Source organism: Artibeus jamaicensis, unplaced genomic scaffold (assembly GCF_021234435.1).
Source record: "Artibeus jamaicensis isolate MK-2021 breed Jamaican fruit bat unplaced genomic scaffold, CSHL_Jam_final contig_718, whole genome shotgun sequence".
NCBI classification, from domain to species: domain Eukaryota; kingdom Metazoa; phylum Chordata; class Mammalia; order Chiroptera; family Phyllostomidae; genus Artibeus; species Artibeus jamaicensis.
Window position 1 is genome coordinate 2,696,672 of NW_026521936.1, and position 27,905 is coordinate 2,724,576.

At 52.5% G+C, this 27,905-nt stretch overlaps 1 protein-coding gene across 1 annotated transcript; it reads right to left on the reverse strand.

Annotated features, from left to right (window-relative positions):
- Positions 1-287: 287 nt before the first annotated feature.
- ZNF777 (zinc finger protein 777) lies at positions 288-25,502 on the reverse strand. The gene is made up of 6 exons (XM_053671911.1): positions 24,970-25,502; positions 20,242-21,093; positions 19,078-19,204; positions 16,097-16,210; positions 5,217-5,468; positions 288-1,681 (listed from the first exon to the last, which is right to left on the reverse strand). The coding sequence occupies exons 1-6, from the start codon at positions 25,072-25,074 to the stop codon at positions 528-530; spliced, it is 2,604 nt and encodes an 867-aa protein (XP_053527886.1). The 5' UTR covers positions 25,075-25,502; the 3' UTR covers positions 288-527.
- Between the last annotated feature and the right edge of the window lie 2,403 nt (positions 25,503-27,905).

Consider the following 27,905-nt stretch of genomic DNA (forward strand, 5'->3'; position numbering starts at 1 on the left):
ATCTGCACCCCCTTCACCACCCAACAGAGGGGAAGAGCACATAAAAGGGGGACTCAAGAAAACCTGTCAACTGACACTAGGCACGTGATGTCCCTTGGCCACCTTAACCCCGCCCCTTCAAAACCAAACAAAAACGGCAAACAGGAAACGCTCGTCTTTTAAAAATTACTCTATTATTATCAAATAGAACCACAGTATCCAAAAGGTAATTATAAAGTTCTATACCCAACTAAGTGGCCCTGCACCGCCTCTCCGTGTGGCCAGCCAAATCACTCCCCCCGTGCTGATTGGTTTCATCCGTTTTATTGTCAAGGAAATTAACAGCCCGAAGGGGTTCCCCAGGTCCACGATCTCCCACCTGGGGCCCCAGGTAAACAAGGCAGCAAGCGACCTGGTCTCAGGACCCCTGTGTCCTTGGAAGGAGGGACAAAAGGAGAGGGGGCTCACAGCAAAGGGGCTGGGGGGGGGCGCCCCGCCGGCTGGGCTGGGGCTTCGAGGCTGCCAGGCCGGGCGGCAGCAGGGCGTGCTCACTCGCCCGTGTGGGTCCGCAGGTGGTACTTGAGCGACTGCTTGTAACGGAAGCACTTGGCGCAGTGCGTGCAGGGGTAGGGCCGCTCGCCGGTGTGCGCGCGCTGGTGCTCCAGCAGGTGATGCTTCTGCGTGAAGCGCTTGCCGCACTCGGCGCAATGGTACGGCCGCTCGCCCGTGTGGATGCGCCGGTGCTCCAGCAGGTGGTGCTTGCGGATGAAGCTCTTGCCGCACTCGGGACAGGCGTGCGGGCGCTCGCGCGAGTGCACCCGGCAGTGGTTGGTGAGCTTGGACTTCTCGCTGAAGCTCTTCTCGCACTCGGGGCACTTGAAAGGCCGCTCGCCCGTGTGAGTCCGCTGGTGGCGCAGCAGGTGCGACGGGCGGCTGAAGCTCTTGCCGCACAGGCTACAGATGAAGGAGACCTCGTGCTTGCCCGCGTGCACGCGCTGGTGGATGACCAGGCTGATGTGCAGGCGGAAGCTCTTCTTGCACTCGGGGCACGTGTAGGGCCGCTCGCCCGTGTGCGTGATCTGATGCTTGGTCAGGCTTGACTTGTGGCTGAAGCTGCTGTCGCACTCGGGGCACTTGTAGGGCTTGGGGCCGCCACTGCTACCCGAGCTGGGTGACTTGGGCCGAGGCTTGAGCACGTGCTTGGAGGCAAAGCTTGGCCCGCGCTCAGGTGACCCGTAGCCTCCGCGGACGCGGTGGATGCGCTGGTGCAGCGTGAGCTGCTGCTTGTGCCGGAAGCTGATCTCGCACTCAGCGCACTCGTAGGGCCCCTCCTTGATGTGGTTGCGCTGGTGGATGATGAGGTTGATCTTCAGCCGGAAGCTCTTGCCGCACTCCATGCAGGTGAATGGCCGCTCGCCGCGCCGGTTCCGCTGCTGCTGGCTGGAGGAGCCCCGGTTGTCGCTCATGTGCCGGTCGCCGTGGGGGACAGGTGCCAGCCTCTTCACCGCCGGGTTTCCCAGCTGCAAGGGCGGGGGGCTCTCCTCGCCCTCTGGGGACAGCTCCCCGGGCAGCGGGGTCTGGTACATACTGGCCTCGTACCTCCCAGACAGCTCCCCGAGGTCCTGCAAGTGCTGCGGCAGCTCGTCCTCCTCCTCCTCTTCCTCCTCCTCCTCCTGTTCCTCAGTCTTGATCACAATCCCCTCTGCTCCAGGAACAGGCAGGGGCAGGAGAGACAGCAAGAAGTTAGCTGTTGCCTAGCACTGATAACTGGTGCTCCATCCTCACTCCCAAGCACTGCAGACTGTCCCTCGAATTCCTTCCTGTGGGTAAAGCCTCCTTTCCACCCTCTGCCGCCCTCGGCCCCTACCCCCCTGGGGGGGGTTGGCCATACAACAACATGCCAACTTGGTTCAGGAGTGAGCCCAGACCCTCTGCTGGAACTTGACGCAGAGGACGCAGGGAAGATGGGTCCCTGTGATGGGCAGCTGGCACTGCGGACGCCCACTGTCTGGGCTGCTAGCGAGTGGCAACCTGCAGGAAAGGACACCAGCACGGAGCCCTCCTGGGGGCCCCCAGTGCCTGAGGTTGGCCTACAGCGTGAACCTGTGGCTATCTGAGCCCACAAATACCGGGTCTTCACTTCACATTAGGGTTGGGTTTCTTCCGCCTGTATCCAAAGGGTCTTAACTAGGGTTAAGGGTCTTGCCAACCTTCCCTCCCCACGGTCTCCCCCACCTGAACTCAGCTCAGTCCCACTGAGCTACGTCTCTCGTGGACTCGCCTGGGCCTTTCTCCTCGGGTACTTTTACTCACCCTCCTTTCCACGTCTCGAAGTTGTGCCGCTCAACGCGCACCGGCTCCGATCCTCTCTGCTCCCTAAAACCTCCCCTGACCATTCCCCTGCAGCCCTCAGCGCCTCCTGAGCCCACAGCCTGGGCTGGTGCACCTCCCCGGGCCCGAGGACTCGGCCTTCCCGGGCAGCATCTCACCTGCCCAGGGGGTTGCCACCCTGAAGCTGGGGCCTCCTCTGCCTGTCCCACAAGCCCCAGTGCAGGGACCACAGACACCCCCATGCATGACTGCCCTCCCTCCGCCCCCTCTAGGACCTAAATAAGGCTGTGTGTGCTGTGGCCCAGGAAGACCGACATCCCAGGAAAAAGGAGTGGCCTCCCATGCAAGTCTGCCTGAGTCTTCTCAAGTGCCTTGTACTTACTGGTACACCCTAAACACTGTGAATGGGGGAGCTCTATTTTCAGTCTCACTGACCGGCTTTGTGGGACATGAGGAAGTCACTCACTCTTCTGGGCCCACCTCTGAGACGGGAGACACAGTAGCAGCGTGCACTTGTGGATTTCTTACTCACAAGCAAAGGAGACCTTTCTCAACGCCCCTCCCCCCTGTTCTCTCTCTCGTAGCCACAGTATCTGACTGCAGGCTACGTCAAGCAAGAAGCACCCCCATTTCACAGACGGGGAGGCACCTGAGCCTGGGGGTGCCAGGCAATGTTTCCGGGTAAAGTAAGTCATAGACCTTTGCAGAGCTGGCCATTTGGGGAACACCTAGCCTCTCCCCTCACCTGACAGGACTGAAGCTGGAGTGTCGGTGACTTCCTACCACTACAATAAAAGGCAGTGTTAACCTCCGAACAGAGGTGCACCGACTCCCAGCTCAGGCCTCTGCCCATTACGCCACGCTGCTCAGTCCTGCCAGGACTCCCGGCAGGACGTGACCCAGGGTCCTAGGAACACAATGCTTAAAAGACAGGGAAGGAGGAAGCAGCTTCCGACATTGGTCGCTAGCCGCCCAGACGTTTCTCCAGGGCTGTTTATGAAAGAGAGGGGGGGAGCATGGGCCTCGGAAGGGTCCCCCTCTCCTTCGACACCAGAGTTGTTTTTTCTTTTTCCTTTTTTAAAAAAATATTTATTTATTTATTTATCTTTAGAGGGGAAGGGAAGGAGAGAGGGAGAGAAACATCAATGTGTGGTTGCCTCCCGTGTGTCCCCTGCTGGGAGCTGGCTTGCAACCCAGGAATATGCGCTGACTGGGAATCGAACCTCGATCCTCTGGTTCACAGGCCCGCGCTCAATCCACTGAGCTACACCAGTCAGGCAGAGTTGTTTTTTCTTAATGAAATCAGAATGGAACATCTGGCCCTAAACATCTCAAAAAATTTTGAGCCCTCCAGGGCTCAGAATCCCAAAAGGACTCCTTAGTAATCTTCTAAGGTTCTACCAGAATCAATGGGGACCGTTCAAGAGACGATCTGGAATTTCTACTAGGAAGCTCTAATTTAGTGTCTACTCACAATTTGCCTTGTGTCTTGCACTATTCCTTTGGGAAAGACAACGTGGTGTATTTTTAAAAACTTCTGAAATATCATGCGGTTATTTAAAAATAAGGGTCCTGGCTGGCATAGCTCAGTGGATTGAGTGCAGGCCTGCAAACCACACGATCGCAGTTCGATTCCCAGCCAGGGCACATGCCTGGGTTGCAGGCCAGTTCCCAGCAGGGGATGCATGAGAGGCAACCACACATTGAGGTTTCTCTCCTCTCCTTTCCTTCCTCTCTAAAGATAAATAAATAAAATCTTAAAAAAAAATAAAATAAAATGAACTAGGTCCACATCTTTGGACAAAGAAACATGCCCAAATTATATCAAGTTGCAAAAAGGCAAGTTTCGGAGGAATTATCTATAGATATTATGATTAAAAATCAACATAATGCTTTAAAAAACCAAATTAAAGTGGATGTGCACACAGTTCTAAATATAAGTAACACATAAATTGATAGCATGGTTAACGACTTTCACGCATAAACAAAATATCCAAACAAAAACCAAAAGCCAAGTTCTATCAGATTTCCAAGGAACACACTTAATTCTTATCTTCTACATTATTTTCAGAATATAAAGAAGGGCAAAAGCTTCCCAGCTCATTTGGTAAGTCAAGTACAATCTTGTCTCCAATACTGGATGAGACTGAGTCAAGGAAAGTTCAAGTTCACTTCATTTACGAATAGAGTTGGAAAGCTCCTCCATAAAAGAGTAGCTAACTCGGTCTAATAGCGTGTTTGAGAAAGACACCACACCCTTCCTTGCCGGAGTGGCTCAGCTGGTTGGAGCGTCATCCCCTATACTGAAAGGCCGCAGGTTCAATTCCTGGTCAGGGCATATACCTAGGTTGTGAGTTCAATCCCCAGTTGGGGTGTGTATGGGAGGTAACCGATCAAGGTTTCTCTCTCACATCAATAAAAGTATATTTAAATTTTTTTTAACTGAAAAAGGACAGCAAGATGAGGAGGTTGGGCTTTTCTCAGGAAGGCACGCTGGTTCCAAGCACCACAAAAGGTGTCCACAAAAGGTGTCCTGGGCTGGGCAGTGGGGGCCCACTTTCCCCGTTCTCCTCGCACTCACGAGTGTGCAGAATTTTACAACTAAACAGAGATGATGCCTCCATTCCACCAGGAAAAGGACAGGCGGTCATGTTAACAAACGTGCTCTCCAAGGGCTGAAACCTTCAAGTCAGGTTCGGCGTCTAGTGTGACACAGGAACAGTCACAGACCCGTCAGGACAGGGAAGTTCTAGCTTTGTCATTGTCACTGGACTCTCTCCTGCCTGTAGAAGGAGGGGTCCCCATCTGACCTAGTGACTGGCGGTAACACCTTCTTCCCTCGCCTGAGGCTGTGCTCGCGTTCCCGGGCCAGCTGCGGGCACCCTGGAGTCCCCGCCCCGACTGACCTGCGCAGTTTCTCTGCTGCACCAGCATCTGCTTGAGCTCGCTGAACTCGCCGGAGCCCTCCGGGGACTCCTCCAGCGCGTTCTCCGGCTCCGGCATGTCCAGGTCGGCCTGCTCCCCGCACGGGTCCCCCAGCTCTGAGTCCTGGAAGCCGTGTTCCTCCACCTGGCCCATCAGGGGCTCCGGCGTCTCCAAGCTCTCGGAGCCCTCGTCGTTGGTCTGCACCTCGATCTTGATCACGATGCCATCATGAGCTGAGGAGGACAGAGGAACCCAGAACACGCTCATTGCTCTATGGGTACGTAGGCCAAGTTCAAATTCATTACCCACACAACCGCCACCACGTTAATGAGATTCAGCACGCTAGTGCAGTTTTCTCTTTGAAGGGAAATTTTTTCTTTCTTCAAAGATTTTAGAGAGAGGAGAAGGGAGGGAGAAAGAGAGGGAGAGAAACATCAATGTGTACTTGCCTCTCACATGCCCCCTACTGGCGACCTGGCCCACAACCCAGGCACGTGCCCTGACTGGGAATTGAACTGGTGACCCTTTGGTTCGCAGGCCGGCACTCAATCCACTGAGCTGCACCAGCCAGGGCCCGTTTTCTCCATAATTTGCCTTCCCCTTCCCCTCACTTCCCATCTCACAGGTATGACCTTCCCAGATAACTCCTCTAACCAACCCAGTATTTTTCTTTACGGTTATGTAACTACCTATTATAACACATTTGCACTGACACGTTTTTATTTTCTGACCATTATTGGTTTAAGAAAACAAAACCGCCTTGTGCCCAGCCCTCTCTGTTCCCTGGCTCACTGAAACATCTCGTGGAGACCCCTGCGCTCCCGTTCTGCGGGGCCAATGCGTTCCCTCCCCGAGCTGTGCGCACACCCCGTAAGGAGGGCGCTGTGATAGGACCGACCGGTCCCTCCTGCAGGACACGCACTCTTCCTCCCCAGTCTCTCGCCACTGTGGACAAGGCTGCAATAAACATTTGCTTATTTACACCTCTAACTACACAGACGGGGTTTTATTTCTACACGAGTTCCTGGAGTGGCCCTGCAAAGTCCAAAGCCGTCTGTGTCTTTTTCTAATTCTGAGAAATGCCCTCGGCCTGCTTTTCAACAAGGCCGTGACAGATTCCCATTTCCACTGGCCCGGCCAGAGAGCGGCCTCGTCCCCATGTCCCTGCCAGCGACAGGTACGATGCCCTTCCAACCTGCCTCACTCGGATGGGTGGGAAGTGGTAACTCAGGACCCTTTCCCTGCGCTTCCTGGACTAGGGTTATCTGAATAATTCTTGGTCTTGTAGATTTGAATCCATGTCACTGTGTTCTGTTCGATTTGTAAGAGCCCTTGGATTTCTGTGTTAAAGATCACCCATTTTCTCTTATCAACATTTCAAGTACTTCCCAAGTCTATCATTGGTCTGCTTACTCTGTTCCCTTCTGCCACACAAATTCCTCCGAGTTTTCATACCGTTAAGTGCGTCCCTTTCTCTTTATCACCCCTGGGCTTTTGGTCTTAGTTAAGAGGGTCTCCCCTGTCCTAGACGGTTCTTCTGGTCTTGTAGATTTTATCTGAAGATTTTTATTGTTCAATTATGCATACCTGGGCCTTAACTACACCTGGAATTTATTTTTTTTCCCCTTAAGGGTGGAATTGTGACCGCATAAACCCCCTTCTGGGCTGCAAATCCCTTTGTCAATGAAGGAAACCGTGAGCGATAACTTGTGAACACACTCACGCACTCGCTGAACGCTCCCTCAACGGTCACTCGCTGAGCGCACGAGGTGTCTGACGCGGGGTCCGTGGCTCGGGAGAGGCTGGCCAGCAGAGCAGAGCTCTCTGCCTCATGCATCTTCGGAAGCCAATAAACGTAATGGGTAAATTCTACGGTGTGTCCGACAGTGGTGAGTAATGGAGGAAAAAGAAGAAGCCGGAAAGCCAGGGGACAAAGCCGACGGGCCGCCTTCACGAAGCCTCCCCCGTGTTCTGCCTAATCCCCTCCCCTAGCCGTTCCTGAGTCAAGTGAACCAATCACATGGCCGAGCAAGCACACCGACCAGACCCGCTAGTAACTGTGGCAGTCCTTGCATTCCTCTCCCATTGGACAACTCAGCCCATCGGCAGACAGACACCAGACAAAGCAGCTCCAATACTCACGGCTGCACCACCCCCTCCGGCCTTAAATGCAGATGCTGCATCCTTTCCCACCTAACTGAGCCCCCAAAGATCTATCCTCCCTGTGCAAAGTCATCTGCGTGCTGGCCTCTGTCCACACCTACCTCTCGGACTTCCTCCTGCTCTAGCTCAAGGCCACCATGTTGACTGTACCCCCCTCCTCGATCTGAGGAAAAGCAGTGTCTCCCCTCTGCCTGCATTCCAACCTAAATCCCTCGGAATGGCGCTTCGCAAGCTGTGTGCCTTCCTTCTCTATCTTCCACCCTTGTCTCCGCACTAAAGCCACAAACATCACCGCGACCACGGCATCAAAAGATCTACCGACAAACTCCTTAAAAATCCTTTCTGTTTGCCTCCTTCCTAAAACATGTTTTTAAAACTATGTGCCCTCTGCACCTTTTGAATAAACATACAAAATGCTCCCATAACTGCAAAAGATGTGATTTCTGGGGTATTGTAAATATTGGTGTTTTAAAATAAACTCTTCGGTCGCCCTTGAAGGTGGCCCACGGAATCTAAGGACCCCAGCAATTTAAAACCCACCGTTCTTCGCTTAAGAAATACATAAACAAGTTCTTTGACAGCTGAAATTTTTCTATCATTCCTTTCCACCTTGAACTTGTTTCCACTCCTACTGTGCCCACAGAATTCCATCCTAATGGAGCATATTTTCGGGTTGAGAACCCTCTCACCAATCAACTTGTCCCCCACTGCGCCACAGAACTGCGTGTGCACCGCGAAAGGGTAATTTCACTTTCACTGGCAACCACCAGAGGCCTCCGGGTGTCCAATCGCCCACCCCACCCCCCCCCCCGGCTTAAGTCACCCTTAGTTAGAACTACTATAGATCGATAAACAATTTTATTCAAGATAGAAAACAAAGGGAAAAAAACGAGTTGGAAATGTACCTCTTACAAGGATGGATAGGGATTCCACAGCCCCCCCCCCCCTGCAATTACTTCACTTTATCTGAGGATGAATATTCCCACCGTTTAAATGAGTTCACAACCCAATCTATTCCCTTTTTTTTTCATTTTTACAAATAAAAGCAGTGGGTAAACTCACCTACATAGACATGTGGAGGGGCTGGCGGGAGCTTTGTTAGGGAATCATCACCCCATTCTTTGAACTTCTGAATTATAATACCAAGAACAGCACAGGGTGAACACCTTACAAATTGTTTTTAATGACTTACTAGCTGACAACTTAATTAGTTTCTCTTTCAATTTTGTTGAAAGCAAAGTCTCACGATCTAACCTGCAAGAGAATCCAGCACCCAGGCCCCCTGAGCAGTGAACTTCTGGTCGTGTGTGGGGTGAACCCCGACGTGTGAGGCTGTCCCTGTTTCGTGACCCAGAGGGCTTTTCAAACTTCACAGAAACCCTCTGTGACACGGTCAAGATGGGTGGAGGTGCCTGCTCTTTTTTTTAATTTTGCGGTCATGGGGGAGGCAGGAGACGGGGACCAGCATTTCAGGGGCGCATGTGCTGTGCACGCTCGCCGAGGGGTTGGACGATGGACGAAGGCCTGGAAAACGCACCTTCCAAGGCTCCTGTTGTGTCTCTTTGGGACCCTGGGCCGTCACTAGCCTGGCTGCCCCAGCTTGACCAGCGCTGCCTCCCAGTACCTGCCCCTCCTTCAAGAGCCCACTCCCCCAAACCTCGCACAGCGCGCTCAGGGGGCCCAGCTGTGCTCCTCCCTGAACCCCAAGTTCTTTTCTCTTCCTCTGACATTTAATTCATTTTCTCCAGAAACATACATTTACGCATTCTCCCCCCACATCTGTTAGATGGTAGAGAAGCTAGCTGTCTCCCCCCAAAGAGGTCTCCCACCAAACAAGTTTCAAAAGAACCCCCATAACCCACTTGCATTTCTAAGTGGCAATTTGCTCTCCCGTTTCAAAAACGGAAGACACATGCATTGTGGGAACATAATTTACGACCAAAGGTAGCTTTTCCAAAAGTTTTAGAGAAATGGTGTTGAGATAACTGGCTTCCTGAGTAGAAGGGGAAAAAAAAAATCTGCCTTCCCATATCTCACGTCGACATAAATCACCAAAGAATCAAAAATTCAAACATAAATAATAAAACCCTACTGGTGTTAGACAAAAGTACAGCCTTCTCTTTCTTTTCCTTTTTCAGCTTTGAGCTGAGGAACAGGCTGTCCCGGGGCCTCGGGGACTTCAGACGCCGCCCCCCCCTGAGGCTGTCTGCTCAGTGGTCCGAACACACCCCAAGTGCCCCGCCAGTGTCAACCATAATCTTCTGCCATCAAGTTTTGGGAAATAACTTTTGTAGCTGTGCCTCGATGTTGTTTTGGCTCTGGGGAACTGACTTCGTTTGCGATTGCTTTTTGACCTCGGCCGGCATGCCTCTTCATAAGAACTTCTGTGAGATGGGGAAGCCTGGCCTGTAACTTGTTTGCCAATTTATTCAATGTTTGCGAACACTGAATTTGAAAATTCATGAGGCTGATGTGAAGTTATGTTTGTAGGCAGTTAAACATTTAATGATTCACAGTTTGCAATTTTCTCTTTATTTTCTGGAACAAAAAAATATATCTTATTCCAGGTTTGAAATACTTTTATGGAATTTTGAAAAGCTCACAGGTCCAAGACCCGTGATCATAATGTGCACTGAATAAAATGTGCCAAGTACTCCTATCCTTGCTAGGAAGCCCAGGCACTGGTAAATCTGAGCACGTAGAGACTTAAAATCGACAGCTTTGCACACAGACAAATGTCAGGCAGCTGTACCTCGCACAGACATTGCCCAGAGGTAAAGCACAAACTCTGACGTGTGTTCACACACATAAAACACAGAGGAGCTAACATCCATAATATGTGAGAAGCTTTTACAAATCAATAATAAAAAGATGAATAGCTGAAAAGAACAATAGGCAGAAAGCAACTCATGAAAAAAGACACACTAGCGATCAATAAGGGTATAAAGATATACTCAACTTCACTCTTATACAAGTCAAATAAAAACATCAAAATATTGTCCTTTCTACCCATCACTCTGGCAAATAAAAAGATAAATATTACCTACTGTTGCCAAGGATGCTGGGGAAGCAGGAGTTTCACGCGTAAATGGAAGGTGTACAAATTGAAACAACTGTTGTGAAGGGCATTTGCTAATATCTATTATGTATTTTTTAAAGATTTTATTTATTTTTAGAGAGAGGGGAAGGGAAAGAGAAAGAGTGGGAGAGAAACATCAATGTGTGGTTGCCTCTCATGTGTCTCCTCTCCTGGGGACCTGGCCTGCAACCCAGGCATGTGCCCTGACTGGGAATCAAACCACGATCCTTTGGTTCTCCAGCCCATGCTCAATCCACTGAGCTATGCCAGCCAGGCCTACTAGCTATTACATTTTTAAACAGGTGTATCCTTCAACTCAGAAAATCCACTTCTAAGTAAGTTTCGGACAAGTGTTCGAAGATATATTTATGAAGGTCCTTTAATGAAGCAACGAAACTACAAACACTCTAAATATACCTTGATGGGAGCTGATTTAAGTAAATTATAAAATCAGTGCACAGAACACTATAGTCTGCTATTAAAAAAAAAGACAGATTTATGTGTTCTGACATGTAAAGATGTCAAAGACATATTATTAAATCAAACAAGCTGCCAAACAATACCTCTGTGCTGTTTGAATTTTTTTTTTACAGTGAGTATGTATTGACATATGACTTATTAAGGCCGTGTGTGTGTGTGTGTGTGTGTGTGTGTGTGTGTGTGAGAAATAAACTGTAGACTCTTGTGGGAGAATGACCCGGAGCCTTCGCTCTCCGCATCTGTTCCTCTGGGTGAAACTCTGCTTTATTGGAGTGAGAAGCGGTGTTGCCACGTTAACTTTCTCCACCAGCAACGCGCAGAGACGTGATGGCTGAGCCCTGGCCCTCCAACCTTCTCATGGCTGCACTTCCTGTGAGATGTTATTGATTCTGGTATACTAGCGTTAAGATCTTTCTCAGCAGTTAAACACGCATGTAGGCCAGAGGGTTGAACAGTTCTTCAAAATCTGTTTTTAAAACACTATCCTCCATCCCGGAGCCCTTACTACAAGGCTCCCAGGGGTGATTGCTTTCAATTCTTCTAACGGACTTTTTGTCATTTATCTTCATAATTCTAAGTAACATACATACTTCTTCTGTGGCTACTCTTTGAATTTTCCATGTTAAGTGTAAATTGACTGGCTTCCAAGAGCTGCCGGCGGGAGGACCACCTCTTCCCCATCCATCCACCTTTCTTCCAAACCCCTGACCCTTCCAGTTCAGTCTGCCATTCTGACTGGATTGATATCAGGGTGTCTGCATTATTACATTATGTAAATGCTATTTTAAACTAAAGCATGCAGTATGCTATAAGCACAGTTCTATGCCTATAAACCTTTTTTGCTTTTCCCTGGAGCTTGTAAGTTTTGTTTCTGCCTGGCTCACCCTTCATTATCCTGGCCTCTTCCCCAACCCTGCTCTGTAGGTAACTCTCCTTTCAAAATGTGCAAACATACTGGGTGTTTCTGAATCTCATCTACTTGAAGCGGAAATTTCTGGAACCTTCTGACGTGCTTCCAGTCTGAGCTCCAGGTTGCCTGCAGGTACACAGCTGTCTTTTTGGGCTTCGACCCCAGTGGGGCTCCCTTCACCTCTCTGGCGTTGAACTCCTAACGCCCCTTTCTGGGTTTACCGCCCCATTTTCAGAATGGGGGGCACAGGAGATGTGACCACTTCGAAGTGTCTCAATTTCACTCATATTTAATTAGAATAATCTGACTCCGTATCACCTTCTAGAAAGGTTGGACGATATTTTCCTATTTTTACATTTTAAGCATATTAAAGGCATTGCTATACTATCTTGTAGCTTCTAATATTCCTTCTAAGTCCAGAGCCATTCTAATTCTTGCTCCCTGGTGTGAACCCATTTTTTTTTCCCTCTCCAGAAGCTTGCAAAATCTCCTTTGTCCTCGGTGGCTCTGAGATTTCTGGCTGCAGGATCTAAGGTGCGTGTCTATTTCCGTCCCTCGGGCGGCTGGTGGGCGTTCCCAATCTGGAAAGCCCTGCCTTTTGGTGCTGAGGATTTTTCTCTCTGCAAAATTTATTTTTTAATTTTTATTTGTTTATCTTTATAGTTTTTTTTATTCCAGAGAGAGAGAGAAACACAGGTGTGAGAGAAGTCTGGCTGCCTCCCGTACACATTCCAACTGGGACTGAACCCACAGCCCCGAGCATGTGCCCTGACAGTGCATTGAACCCCAAACCCTTCTGTTTGGGGGATAATGCTCCAACCAACTGAACCAAGCCAGCCAGGGCTATTTTTACTTTTTATTATTTTTACTTTTTCAATTACAACTGACATACAATATTATGTTAGTGTCACATATAGATGGAAATGTTTCTTGAATCGCTTTGTTACTAATTTTCTCCTTCCTGGTTTTTCTGTTTTTTTCCCCCCAACAGTCCCATTTTCTGGCCATTGAATTTCCACCCTCTGGTTTTCTTGTTCTTGCCCTATTTCATTTGCCTTTTTTGCTTTATTTTATGAAACGTGTGCTCAATGCTATCGTCTACTGCTGCTGATGAGCTTTTAATTTGTGTTATTCCATTTTTTATTTTGAAGCGTCCCTTCCTAGTGTCTTTTTTTAATAAGCATCGCTGTTTTGTGGCACGGATGCAGTCACTTCCATCTCTCTTAGGATTACATGTGCCTGTCTGTCTCTAAACACTCTTTTCCTCTCAACACGATCCCTGTTTCCCCAAAAGCTGTTTTTCTTCTGCCTTTTCCCCTTCAGTCTCTGTACACGGGCGGCTTTTCCCAAATGCCCTGTGGCCCTCAGCTGTCCATTTTTATTACAGTGGACACTCAGAAGAGAAGCGAGACTTTGGCGCATTCCGGGGGAGCCCGCCGACCGCACGCCTCCCAGGAGGCGGACCCTCCCAGGAGGGTCCTTTCTCTGGGACACTCCCTGGCTGGTCCCAGAGGTCTCCTGGGAAAACCCCCAACACCCTGCCCTGAGGATTCTAATCCTGGACGTCAGCATCACTCCGGGAGCCAAGTTTGGGAAGGATGCTGGACCTCTTGACATCTGTATGTCAACTCTCGCGGTCCCATTTCCAGTGTGGCACCCCTCCCTCGGCCGTGCCTGGTGCCCACGTCCCGACACCCTCGTGTTCACCTCAAGGCTCCAGAGACTGAGCCTTGGTTCTCTTCCGGGGCTGAGAGAGGCAGAGGCCAGGATGGGGGAAGCAACAAAGCGGGAAGTGCCTTTAAAGGCCTCTTTATAAAAAAATGTTCCACGAGTCCTGTTTCAGCCTCACCTTTGCGCCCATTTCCAAAGACACCTGGAGTCTCTGGTGCTAACTGCCGACTCTCAAGTGCGGGTGGGGTGGAGCCCAGGTCCGGTGTCCCCTCACTGCCCCCGGCGCTGATTTCGGATGCAGCTTTCAGATCAGTCACCGTTCAGCCATTTGCCTTCAGGCTCCCTAAACCTGGCAGCTGCCGTCTCGTCTCTTCTCTCCAAAGTCTCTTTATTCTTGTTTAAGAAAGACTTGGGGGGAAATGGAGTCAACACATACTCAATCCGCCATCATTCGGTCAAACTCATTCTACACGTGTCCTTCCTTAAAAATGTTGTTTTTTTTTACTGAATAAAAAGTAATACCCACTCACTTCAGAAAATCCTGCAATGCACTGAGAAATGGTTTTCGTATGTTTGCGCCCAATTTTCTCTCCCTTTTGTTTACATCCTGGACTTCGTGTTGTACCGACATTTTCCCATCAACGTGTCCGACAGGCTTTAGCAGTCCCCGCCTTAAGCAAACAACTACGAAGATTCTGCGTTTTCTGGACTTTTCCCCCTTGGGATCACACCACTGGGTCTGGCCGAGGGCTGGCTCGGCCGCCAGCCTTGTAAGTTGTAAGGGAGACACGCGGATGGGTTACCCCGGGCACGTTCAGGCCTCTGGTCACCGTGGATCCTCAGAACAACCCTGCTATCCAGAGGCCAGGGCCTCTTGGGTCACAGGGAGGTACACGTTCAAAGCCAGCCCGGGCTCCGTGGTTCCCGTGTTGTCTCCTGCCATCCCTCCCAGCCCAGGTTCCAAGTGGCTGGAGATGGTCAGTGGGACAAATGGCACGTCCCAGCCACACAAGGCAGCCTCTGTGAGGCCAGCACCTCCCAGAGAGGCTCTGGGGTGGACGTGCATGTGCCAGGAAAAAGCGGCCCCGGGCCCGGTGGGTTGGGGCTGTCTGCTTCCCGACTCTGGCCTGGTCTGCGGGAGGCCCATCTGTGATGAGGGTGTGACAAGTGGACAGAGGCAGGGGACCAACACTCTCCTTCCTGCCCTTTCAAACAGATGCTGGAAAAGCAGCAGCTGGACCACAAAACCACACTGGCGCAGGGGGCTGGATGTCAGGATTTTAACCACAGGTCGCCTCTCCCACATTCGCGTTCTTCACCTTGCAAGGCTTCGGCCTTACTCCTGCTCTGAGTCGCTCCGCGCCCGCAAGCCCCTTGTTTTTGGGGTCGACCACTCGCACCTTTCAGGTCCAGACTTCCCTTCGAACCAAAGACCCCCCCTTGCTGCCGAGTGCCATACTCCTCCCCGACCTGCATTCCTTTCTCCTTGTAAATCCATCTCCTCTGTCTGCCAGATGAGTTCAGGATCCGCCTCCCCCTCTGAGCTAAGTCTCCAGGGCAAAGCCCTAGAGGGGCGCGACACTGATTTCCCCGAAACACGCCAGCACTTCCTTCTCTGCAGGGTCTGTCTCTTCCACAAGTTACCTCCGCTCTCAGTCCATGGGGCTGACATTACTCCGTACGTCTCAACCTTGGAGCCAGTTTATAGGTGGTCCCAGGATCCACGACATTTCCTCACAACAAGACCTGACGCTGGACCCAAGGAGGTTATCCTCCACGATCACCAATGACATTTGGCTACAAAGGACAAGGATCTGCTTCCACTGAAGACCTTGACGGTAAGTGACGCAAGTCCAAAGGCAATTCCAGACTAGGAGCTGCAGGCCGCGCAAGACCACAGGGTGAGTATGCAGGCTACTGAGCGGCCGGTGAGGAAGGGACAGCACCCGGCGCAGCACGACCCCAGCTGGTGTTCCCCGGCCACTGCTACCTGCCAGTCACCACGCCGGGCCCCAGACAGTAGTGCAAGCCCTACTTAACCGACGAGGACACGAGGCCTCCGAAAAGGCCGAGGAACTGAAGTCACCCTGCTGGCAAGCAGACAGGCGGGGCTCAAACACGGGCGGCCATGCAACCCGGAACTCGAGTCGCATGGCCAGGCCTGCCTGGCACCTGTCTACTGCCTCCATCGAACGCCTTGTCTAGACACGGTTTTGCACAGAGGAGGACGTTTCGGGTTAAGGTCACTTTTGTCCCTACCCGGCTGTCTGGCTGCAGGACCCAGCAGGCACAGGCACCCTGAACAAGGACCACCTTTCTCTCCGTTCTCATTTTGTTTCCCGCAGAGTGAGGTGACACTTGATCGTGTCAAAACTCCCTGAGACAAGGAACACAGTGGCAGGCCTGTGTATCAGCCTGGTGACCGAGGAGGGCCCAGCACCTCAGGCCGACCGCCTTGCGACGCACAGCTGGCTAACGCATCCGTCCAGGGTCTACTCCGCATCGTCCAGAGGACGGACCTAGAAGCCGGGGCTCTGAGCTGCCCGGCGGCCACTCACCGGCACTGGGGTCTGCGGGCGGCTCGCCCTCCTCCGAGTCCTCCTGCTCCTGCATGGTCGGCCTCTCCCCGCGTTCCATCTGTGACATCAGGTCTGGTTTGGAAATCGCATAGTCTGTGCGGAGGGAAGGAAAGAAGACACACTCTGGGGGGAGGGCGCACCGGACGCTGCAGAGGCGTCACCTGCGGGGGTGCGACCCCGGAACAGCGAGCAACGTTGGAACAGCTACCAGCCAAGTTTCCAGCCCTTTTCTTGGGGTGCCCTGGGTGTCTGCGTGTGCACACGCGTGTAAGTGTTAGTTAGCCACATACTGGGTCCTCCCACGTGGGGACCGGCGGTGGGGTGCCACCTGCCACCAATGGAAACTGGCCCCTTTGTCACCTACTGCTCCTGTTGCTCAGGTTTTTCATGACAGATGCACAAAGTGTTTAAAACTTTATAAAGCACGAAACTAATCCTGATAAAATCTAAAGAATACTGATCAATTTCCTTATATTAAAAAACTTTAGCCCTGGCCAGTGTGGCTCAGTGGGTTGGGTGTTGTCCTGCAAACCAGAAGGTTGCTGGTTTGATTCCCGGTCAGGGCACATGCCTGGGCTGCAGGCCAGGTCCCCCGCTGGGGGTGTGTTTCTCTCAATGTTTCTCTCCCTTCCATCCTTCCCTTCCCCTCTAAAAATAAATAAGAATAAAGGAGATTTATTTATCTTTAGAGGAGAAGGGAAGGAGAGAGGAAGAGAAATATCAATGTACGGTTGCTTCTCATGCTTCCCCTACTGGGAACTGGCCTGCAGCCCAGGCATGTGCCCTGACTGGGAATCGAACCATGGTTGTTTGGTTCACAGGCCCACGCTCAATCCACTGAGCTACACCAGCTAGGGCTAAAAATAAAATCTTAAAAAAAGTTTAAAGTTCTCTGAAAATAAAGTTAAAAGATGAAACTGGAGGAAATATTCATATACACACATCTGTTATATGTAAGGCAAAGGGCTGATATCCATAATTCTACATACAAAGTCTCTATAATTAGTCGAAAAATAAAAAGGCAAAGATGAGAATAGGCAATTCATAGAAGAAATGCCAATGGCTAGTTAACACATGAAAAGATAAACAAGTTCACCAGTCATCCAAGAAACAGATAAAAAAATGAGGTGTCATTTTTCACCCATCAGAAAAAACAAGTATTTAAAACAGAACGTCAGGGTGCGTTGGAAGGCATTATTGCACACCGCTGCATAAACATGCACGGCCTCCGGAGGGCGCCATCACAGGGGCCGTGGCATTACTGCAACTGTGCACCATCTTTACTCTGAAGAGTAGAAATTCCCTTTGGGAATCCGTGCCACTGAAACACTCACGGAAGTGCACGGACGCCCACACGTGTTTATGGCAACACTCCGATGGGGAGAGGACAAACCCAGCGGCTGTTCATTACACGCCAGCAGCCCGTCTCCCCCAGCAAGCCTGCGTGCGCTGACACGGAAAGCTGCCTGTGACCCACCATGAAGTGAGATGAGTGAACAGTCCCGCTGGTGCAAACCACAAACTGCGTGTGCACGAGTGCGCGGGGGGTGTGTGCGTGTTTACATGTGCACAAAAAAGATGGGGGACCACACGGGCTGGCGGGCTCACGGGGGGCTACCTCCGGGAAGTGGCACTGGTGGGATGGGGGTGGCCCTTTATTAGAGAAATCTAAATTGCTGAGTTTTCACAGTTATGCACGTACATACTTTAAAAAGAAAAGAAGAGCCCTGGCTGGTGTAGCCCAGTGGACTGAGTGCAGGCCTGCGAAGAAAGGGGTCATGGGTTTGATTCCCAGTCAGGGCACTTGCCTGGGTTGTGGGCCAGGTCCCCAGTAGGGGGCGTGTAAGAGGCAACCACACATCGATGTTTCTCTCCCTCTCTTTGTCCCTCCCTTCTCCTCTCTCTAAAAATAAATAAATAAAATCTTGAAAACAAGAAGAAATCAAACTGAAAAGAAAAAAGTTATCCTAAGCACAGATTCGTGTGTATAAAATTAACAATTCTAACAAGAATCATGATTTGTACACAGCAGAGTACTTCGTATTTTTAAAAATTTTGGTGTGCCCAAAGAGTTACCCTGAGAAAGGGATACATATGAAATTATAGTTTTTCCCGGTTTTCATCCTCAAGTACTCTCATTGAACAAAGACAACAGTCCACAGACGTTGGGGTATGAGAGATCTCAGTGAACCTGTGACTGTCTGGTGGGGACCTGGGACCTCCCTGGGTCACAGTTTCCTCTCTTGACAAGGGGGACAGAAATGTAGGGGACTTAAGCCCTCAAGAAAGGACAAAGCCAAAGGGGGAAAGCATGGAGGGTGGGAGGTGGGGGTGGGTGGGGCAGGGGGGAGTGGTGGTGAGAAAATGGAGACAGCTGTACTTGAACAACAATTTTAAAAAACGGCAACAGCACGCCATTCAGGAGAACACATAACCCACAGTATTCTAAAATCCTTGCGTTGTTTGAAAAAAAAATAATAAAACCCTTTTGTTAAACAACAAAATTAAAAAGGAAAACAAGAAGTGACCATGCTTGGTCGCCTGCAGAGTGAAACAGGAGGACCCGCCCCTGCCCTAGCTCCCTTGTGGACGGGCATGAGGATTCAATGACTCGATTCCTGTAAAGCACCTCGCACTTGCTTAGTAATAGTTTGCTGGACAAACTAATTTGAAAACATGCAGGAGTCCATGGGGCAAACACCAGAGAGGCGAGAGACCCCTGCTCTCTGAATCTGCCCTCTCCCCTCGCCCCAGTGGCTTCTCCGCGGGCCGGGGGATGACTCCCCTCGCGAGCAGTCCCGAGCTGGGCTACACGGGTGAACGAAGTGGATGGAGTGCTCTCGAGTGTCCAGTCTCCCTGGCCCGTGGCCATCACTGGAGTTCCACGTTCCCAATGGTTCCACATGACCCGCAGACAGGGACAGGCAAGGCAGCCCCGGCGAGGGAAGCCCCCTCCTTACCCATGGAAACCAGAGACTCGTAGTTGCCCCTCATCACGTTCTTGTACAGCTCCTTCTGCCACTCGGACAGGTTCCCCCACTCCTGCTCCGAGAAGTGGACGGCCACGTCGTCGAAGGTGACAGGGACCTGAAACCATACGACAAGCTCAGCTGGGACCAACTGCACAGCTGTCACAGGCTCTCGGCTGCCAAATCCCAAGGAAACAGATGACCCCCGACCCTGGGCTGAGTTCAAACATCTCTTCTTTGGACCCGAGTGGGAAAAGGCCCAAGGGCACAGCCCTGAGGTGTCACCAAGGGGTCTGGCCAGGCTTAGGCCACACAGAATAAGGACCTTGCCTTGTCTGGTCCTTTCCCCTCCATCAGGACAACCCCCTCTTGCTATAAAGCATGGTGCGCAGCATAAGCACAACCAGGGAACTTGCTAAAAACACGGGCTCTTGGGCCTCACCCTAGACCCACAAATCAGACTCTGCCTTCGGTGAGCTCCCCGCACGATTCCCAACCACAACCAAACCGGGCCAGTGCTGGCCCCGAGGACACAGTCCGAGTTCTTTCTTAAAGGCTGGGGCCAGGGCAGCGGCACAAAGGAACGCTAAGAAATTTGGTCCACGTTCAAGTTCTTGCAGTCTTCTGGAAAATAATGTCGAAACCTCATGTTCTCTAGTTTTTTTTTTTTAAGGATCCCTCGTGAGAGCACATTTTTACTGGCACTGACATGATTCACAAGCCAACTGATAAAAACTTCGAGCCCCACAGAGCCCCCTAATATTTCTGCGAGTTCTCCCTCTCCCGGTGGCGGACGGCTATGTCACACTCACGCAGACCGGCGGGAAGGACTCAGCACCCGTCTCGGGGCCTTTGCTCTCTGCCTTCTCGTCCTCTCGGACGTCACAGACTGAACACCCCGCAAAACCAACACGCCCCGACCTCCAGGCCCTTCTTCCGATCTCTCAACTTCTGTTTTTATCAACAGGAGAAATCATTTGACTGTACCACGCCCTGTTCTTAGTAAAGCAATGTTGACAACTGGGTATCGTTGCATGTGTATTTCTCCCCTTCTCAACCATCACTTTCCCCTTCCTTTACATTAAACTAAATTCCTAAAACACGTCCTAATTCAGATCACTCCCCGGGAGCCCCAGTGGGGACAGACAGGGTTACCTTGGGAACTTCTCCATTGCTGCCCGGGGGCAGCCGCAAGATCCAGAAATTTCTGTTCTTCAGCAGGTTCTCCATGTTCTCCAGGCGCCTCTGCAGCAGCCCGTACTCCTGCAGCAGCGTCCCCAGCACAACCCACTTGCTCTCCAGATGGTTTGCAAACTCCACGGCCGTCTTCTCGCAGTCGGCGATCTTTTTCTCGTTCGTCCCCGTCCGCCCCTCCAGCGTCAGCAGCCGCATGGCCTGGGCCTCCAGTTTCCTCTCCACCGCTTGGACGGCAGCCCACACGGCCAAGCGGGTGATCTCCGCCGTCGGGAGGGGTGTGTCCTTCTGGGCTGCGGAAGAGACGTGGAAGGGGGTCTCCTTTTGGGAAGCCGGGCTCTGGAGCAGGGGGTCCATGTCGGCCTCGGGAACGGTGGGGGACAGGGTGAGGGGGTCTTTCTCGGGAACTTCGGGGGAGCGGAGTGGGGCTTCTTGGTGGTGAGTGGAGTGAGAAAGCAGTGACATTTCTTGCTCAGCAGCAGCTGGGGCTGGATACTGGGTCTCTTCCTGGGAAGTCAGGGGGCCCTGGAGTGGCATCTCTTGCTCAGAGGCGGCAGAGTACAGGAGTGAGGGTCCCTTCTGGAGGGTGGGCGGCATCCGGCCGGAGGTCTCTTGCTTGGGAGTGAGGGGCTGGGAGCCTTGTCGGGGGACAGAGGGGGACAAAGAAGGAATTTCTTTGGGGGGAAGAACACGGGATTGGAACAGAGCTTCCCGGGGGGGTCCAGCAGGGGCCTGTCTCGGGGTCTCTTCGGGCGGAACGCTGGGCAATGACAGAGGCGACGAGCGCTGGGTCTCCATGTCGAGCTGCTGGACCTGTGGTCAAGGAAAGGGCAGCAGTGAACGCCACGGTCTCCAGCTAGCAAAACAAACGCCAAAGACAAGCACCCACATTACAAGGGCACTGGTAGCCATATTTTGTGGATATGAATGTTTTCTTTAAAGCCTAGTGCGTAGACATCAATTATGAAACCATTAACAACAAATAGAAGAGGGTTATGCCAGCTTCCGACCTTTGGAAAGCCAACTCCTTTTTCATGCGTACCCCGACTAAGGACTCGGGGCATCGGGGAGGAGGAAGGGTGCCGGCCTTGAATTCGAGCGCTTGGCTCTCAGGCCCGTCCCCACCTACTGCTGCCTGTGTTGTCTGGGCCCATCCTTTGACCTCTCTGTCCTGTGCCCCTAACGTGGGGGTTATAACCCGACACACCCTGCTACCTCAGTGAGGTGTCTGAGCACCCGATGGAATAAAACTCCGGGAAACAGAGGGGAATTCTGTCCGCGCCAGGCACTGCGGCTGACCCCCGACTCCTGGCCGGGGGGAGGTGATCACAGGTGGGGGGCCGGTGCTGTCCACAGGCCTAGCTCACAGGTGAGTCCTCCAGTCCCACTGCTCCTACATGAATTCCCAGCAGGCACAATACCTGTGTTCTTCCTCCCACTGTGTCCGAGAGTGAAGGGTTGACCTCAAGTTTCCCCAACTCTGATCAAGCCTGAATTGTGGGCTTACCAATAAAACTCCTGAGTTTTATGCGGTAGGTTGGCTTGAACACATGTTGTAGGGACCCAGCCCCCACCCCCCCTCGCTGGAGAGGCTGAATGGCCTTCTGGGCCTTCCCAGCTGGCTTCTGCTCTGAGCACCGGGGGAGGAGTCACAGGGAGACAGGCAGGGGCTCGGCGGGACAGCGGCTCTGGTGGTCTGGCTTCCTCCCTTCCACTTGTGAGGTGGGGAATGAGCAAGGGAGGCCTAGAAGGGCTGGGGGCAGAGCTGAAGTTCTGTGCCTCCTGCCAGGATTGGAGGGGACCAGAACCCATGTAAATACTGACTCTTTGGGGGGCTTCCATTAGTCTCCCTGGCCCTGTTCCCCACCTTGATACAGCCACATTGAGAGGATTCTTCTGCCATCAGGAATGTGAAGCCAACGGCCACGTGATGAGTTCCATATTTTCCTGTCCAGACCACCAAAAACTTCACTGGAACTCAACTGAATTTCTCCTATAACGACCTCTGCCTGTATCCTCATCAGCTTCCTTCAGTGAGTCCACTGAATGCCAATTACCATACCAGAGATCTTTAAAATAACTGAAATCCGCATTGTCTTTGCTTGAAAATCAACACATCCCTCGTGTCCAGTCTGATACATAGTATGTGCTCAGTAAATGGCTGCTGGATGAATGAACAGTATAAACTGTTGCATCATGAGAAAAAATTAGTAGGGTAACTGATGAGGTTTGTTTCTTTCGTCTTTTAGCAAAGATCGTCTAAACCTATTTATATTTCCCTTGCCTTCTTTTCTTCATTCACTGGTTCACTTACGGGTCTCTTAACTAAGACACCGTTACATTTTTAAGCCAAGGATTAAAGATTTAAGACTTTACTTGGGCACGAAAACTCGGAGGTAGTATGATACATCAAGAGCTCTGGAGCTAGCCAGAGGTACCCGCTAAATGAGTCAGATAGCTCAGCGGTATTTAGCACGTACTCGCTGTGAACTGTGTTAAGCATTTTAAAGGGTTATCTCGCTTAATCTTCCCCAACCCCTGTGAAATAATGACTACTAGAACTGTCATCCACACCTACGCAGGAGAGGCTAAATAACTGCCCAAGGTCACAAAAGTGGTCGGGGCCCCTAGGCCAAGTTTCAGCTAACGCAGCAGCTCACCTCCCCGCCTGGTGAACTGAGGCAGCTGGTTGGTGCTCTGAATCCCTTTTCCCTCCAACATTCAGAGGCTCTGAGATTAAACAAAGATCTGTGGGAGGTTCTATCATGGGGGGGGGGGGTGTGGAAGGCCCTGCCCCCGGAAAAGACATTTCCATTTAAAGTTGGGGTCAGGGCTCCCTTTGAAAACCTAGTGAAAGCTATAGATTCTCTCCTCCCCCCAAAAGAGCACGTGGGCACATACACACAATTCTGCATACACTGCCAAGGGGTTCACAGACCCCTAAACCGGAAGGTTCGACAACAAAGCCACCTCTCAACTTTCCCAGGTGGGGACAAGACTGGGCTGCCCTCAGCAAAGGGAACCTCCGACTCAGGTAAAGTAATACAATAGGCACAGGATGGCCTCATCCTCAGAGGAGATTAGGGTATTTGCCTACAACTAGTAGGAAGAAGGGAAAATCCCCCAGGGCCGAGTTAGTCTCCCTGAGTAATTCAGGGGTTTAACCCAAACAATGAAAACAAGCTCCAGTACAGTCAATAGAGCCAGCACAGTAAGACATTCACCCACTGGCCTAATCAGAACTTGAAGGAAAATACCATTTCTTTGCTTTCTATTAATAGACCGTCTCTCTCCACTCCCGGATGCGGAGGGCTATGGAGGGTCCAGGGGCCACAATAGGATGCCACCCCCCTGCCCGCCCCCAAAGAAAAGCCCCTTGCTATCATTTCATAGTGGCTTTATGTTACCCTATGCAGAGAGAAGTGGCGCCAGAGTGGGAGGTAAATATTACATCTGAGATTAATAAGTGTATTCTCCAACTGTTGGGGAGGGGGGAATAGAATTCTTCTGAACTGTATTTTATACCATTTAACTGTAACTGTTCTCCTAAGCGGATGGGGTCTTCAGGATTCACGCCATATTAGCAGAAAAATACAGAGCCATACATATCTGATTTATAAAGAGAGCTATGCCATTTTTTTATGACCCAGTGGGGTTCACCCGGAATTATTATGTAGGGCCCTGCAGATCTATACTGGAGGTAGACATTTAAAAACCTTCATTTTACTTTACTTCTCTAAGACACGATTATTATTATTATTATTATTATTATCATTATTATTATTATTATTAAAGAACTGAGAGGCTCTGTAGAAAGCCGTACATCCTGACCCCTTCCTGCGCACAACAGGAAACTGAGGCTCAGAGGCACTGACTCCCATGCAGCAATCCTCCCAGAACGGCTGCTGCGTCTTCGAGAGCAGGTCTATGGGGGATCTTCAGACAGATTTTTAAGAACGGCCCACTGAAGAGGCACATCAGCCCCCAAACCCTTGGAAGCTCGCTCCCCAGACCCCATCCGTCTAGACACCCAAAGTTCGTCCGGGGACCCTCCACAGGCAGAGGCTGGAGGCCCAGACGCCGAGTCCGAGGGTCACCAGCTCCCCACGGTGGCGACGCTCGGCAGGGCGCTGCCGGGCCTCCCACCCGGCCGTCGCCCCTCCCCCACCCCCGACGGGCCGCATCCACCGCGCACCCGGCCCAGGCCTGTAACTCCCGGGAGGCCGCCGCCAGAGCCGCCCCCACCCCGTCCAGGCCCGCAGGCCTGGAGGCAGGCTTTTCCGGGGACGCGGGCACCGAGCCACGGATGACTCGCTACGTGACCTTGGGGCAGGCAGGGCAGGTCGCCGCCAGGTGTCTGTGCCTCAGTGTCTCCGCTCTGCGAAATGGGGAGAGCCGCGTCAGCGCCGCGCTCCGGCCGCGGGAGGCTCCGCGGGGCCGAGCTCTGCGGAAAACGTGCGGCGGCAACCCCGACGGACGCAACGCCGGCTCCGCAGGGAGCGAGGCGCGCCGCCCCGGCGCCCACCGCCGGCCCGCGTGCGCGCCAGGCCAGGCGCGTCCCCGCAGCCTCGCCCGGACGGCGGCCGGCTCCTCGGCCCCGCTCCCGTCCCGCAGCCCCCCCTCCTGTTCGGGGGCGCGCGAGCCCTCCAACCCCCCCACCGCCAACGTCGCAGCGTTTCTGTCCCTTACCGAGACCCCAGGCCGGGCCGCCGAGCTTGGGACGCGCAGGCCGTCCCCGGGGCCCCGAGTCCGCGCGTCCGTGCGCGCGCGGGCCGCCCTCACCGCCTCGGCCATGGCCCTGCGCTGTCCGGCCGGGCCCGGAGCCGCCGCCGCCGCCGCGCGGCCCCACGCAGGCCGGCCCCGGCCTCTCCGCAGGCGCCGCCCGCCCGCCCGGCCTGCCTCCCCCGCCCGGGCTCGCGCGGCCGTCGGGCCCGGCCTGCTCGGGGCGTGCGGAGCGGGCTGGGACGGAGCGGCCGAGACCGGCGGCGGCGTCGGAGCGGGGCGCGCGGCGGTGCGGGCGGCCGGGCGGGCTGCGCTCCGGCCGCGAACTGGGCCCCGGCCCTCAGCAGCGGCCCCCGGCCCGCGCGCGGCCCCTCTGCGGCCGCGGCGGCGACCCCGGCTCCGGCCCCGGCCCCGGCTGCGAGCTGCGCTGCCGTCCCGGCGCCTCTTCAGCAGGGGAGCTGCACCGCAGCTGCCATGTTGATACAAACTGCATCCTGGGAGGCATGTCCCTCTCAGGCCGTTTAAAGAGAAACACTCCGAGGCTCGTCGGAGGCTGCAGGAACCCAGACAGCTCCATCTACAGCCGGTAGGAGCGAACAGTGTCGAGCGAGCAGCCTGGCGGCGACGGACACGCCCTGAGCCCGGGGCCAGCCCGTCGTGCAGCCCCGGCCGAACCTCCCGGGCCTTCCACCCTCGGGCCCCCCGGGCCTCTCACCTGGGGTCCTCGCCGGCTCGGCACCCTAGGGCGAGACCGGGAGGCGGGAGCGCAGAGGAGAAATAAGAGCGCGCAGCCCGGGCGACGTGGTGGGGTCTGGAGGCGGCTTGATTGGCTCCGACAGCCTTCCCCCGCCGGATCCCCTGCTCCTCTCAAACCCAGAACCCTTTCAAACCTGCGCTCACAAAGGGATCTAAGAAACCCGTCACACCAAAGACAGCCCCAGTTCATGTGACCAGCTCTGTGCAGCCCTGGGTTCCAGGGAAGCGGGCTGTGCTTCCAAGGGTAGCCGGGGGGTTGAGTGCTTTTGTGAAATGCCCGAGTGTTGTTTGTGACCTGAAAGGACAGAATTCCGAGAATTCTAGAGTGCTGGGGCCCGCAGGGTCCAGACCCGTCCTTTGGAAGGAAACTGAGGCCGAGTGCGAAGAGACTTGTTTACTCTAAGCTGCGGTCTCGGTCCCCTCTGTGAGTGTGCTTTCTACCCACAAGAGATATCCCCAAAGGCATGGTAGAGCTTGGGAGTTGGCGACTCCTTTCCCTGGACAGGTTCAGTCACATATTCATGGCATACCTACCTTCCAGGTGGCAAGAACTGGAAATGAAAAGGAAAAAAAAGAGGAAAAAAAACCCAACAACAACGTACAGGCAGGCCTTCTGATTACAAGTGATGAAAATCCAAGTGGAGCTTAACTTAAAGGGGCCGGGGATAGGGAGTAAATTTGTTCACCTAAGGGGCCCCAGGGAGGTCAGGGGTGAGCTGCGTGGAGGCGACAGGAGAAGGGCCCCGTGTGTGCTTTTGGCTCAGCTGTCTCTTTAAAAGTGGAAACTTAGAGGTAGAGATAAGGCCAGTGCCACCCGGTCCTTTCCCTTCCCAGAGACCAGACTTCCCAGTCAGTCGTCTTGCTGCTTTTCCTTCCCTCTATCAGTAAACAGTGCATTCCACTGGCTTTGGTATTTTACAGTTTCAAGTGAGTGATGCAGTTCAGTCCAGATCCTGTCGGAATCTGCGTTTTTATTGGCACTCATCATTCTGGTTTTGAGATGCAGGTCATGTTTAAACAAGCATATCCGGTTGATTCATTTTAACCACTCTATAGTATTTCATCGAATAAGCAAGTTCCGGTGGACTTTCCATGCCCCTGAGGAATGGAAACAAGCCGGCGTCTCGCTGCACCCTTCCCTGGGCTCCCCAGGCTGGGCCTCCACCTTCCCTGGGCTCCGCAGGCTGCTCACCAGCGGGAGGGTGCCGGGGACACCCCCACCAGCAGCGGGTGGGGTCCCGTCTTCATATCTCTGCCAACAGTCCCTGACAGTGGGCTCAGTAGCCTTGGCATCACAATGGCTGTGAAATGGTAGCTCACAACTTTTCTCGGTGTCTGTGTTGTGTTTCCCTGACGATTAAGGAAGTTGCACATCTTGTCCTTGTACTAGGCACTCTTCCTCCTGTGAATTTCTTCCCCGGTGAATTTCTTCTTCCTATCCTTCACCAGTATTTCTGTTGTGAAGTCTTTCGTATTGGTTTATAGCTGTTTTTTAAATTTTTTTAAAGATTTTTTTATTTTATTTATTTTTAGAGAGAAGGAATGAAGAGAGAGAGGGAGAGAAACATCAGTGTGTGGTTGTCTCTCACAGGCCCCACTGGGGACCTGGCCTGCAACCCAGGCATGTGCCCTGACTGGGAATCGAACCAGCGACCCCTTAGTTCACAGACCATTCTCAATCCACTGAGCTACACCAGTCAGGGCAGTTTTTATAGCCATTTAAAAAAAAAAAAACATTCCGGATATCGGTCTCATCACCAAACCCTTCATGTAATTAATGATGTTAATTATATCATTAATGGGATGTCATTAATGATTGCGCCTAACTCTGCCATTTTTACTAGTAGTTTTTTTCTGGGTTCCAGGTGTGTGATGATACCTCCCGATTTTTTTTTTTGGTCTGCTTTTGAATTATTTTTATTTTAATTAATTAATTAAAATTTTATTTATTATCTTTAGAGGGAAAGGGAAGGAGAGAGGGAGAGAAACATCAATGTATGGTTGCCTTTTGTGCGTCCCCTGCTGGGAATTGGCCTGCAACCCAGGCATGTGCCCTGACTGGGAATTGAACCACGGTTCTTTGGTTCCCAGGCCCGCGCTCAATCCACTGAGCTATACCAGCCAGGGCTGCTTTTGCATTATTTAAA

Coding starts and splice junctions, on each gene's coding strand:
- ZNF777 (XM_053671911.1), bottom strand. CDS start 25,074: ATGGCCGAGGCGGTGAGGGCGGCCCGCGCGCGCACGGACGCGCGGACT. Junction 19,205..20,241: donor GCAATGGAGAAGTTCCCAAG/GTAACCCTGTCT, acceptor GTATGGTTTCAG/GTCCCTGTCACCTTCGACGA. Junction 1,682..5,216: donor GCAGCAGAGAAACTGCGCAG/GTCAGTCGGGGC, acceptor TTCCTGGAGCAG/AGGGGATTGTGATCAAGACT.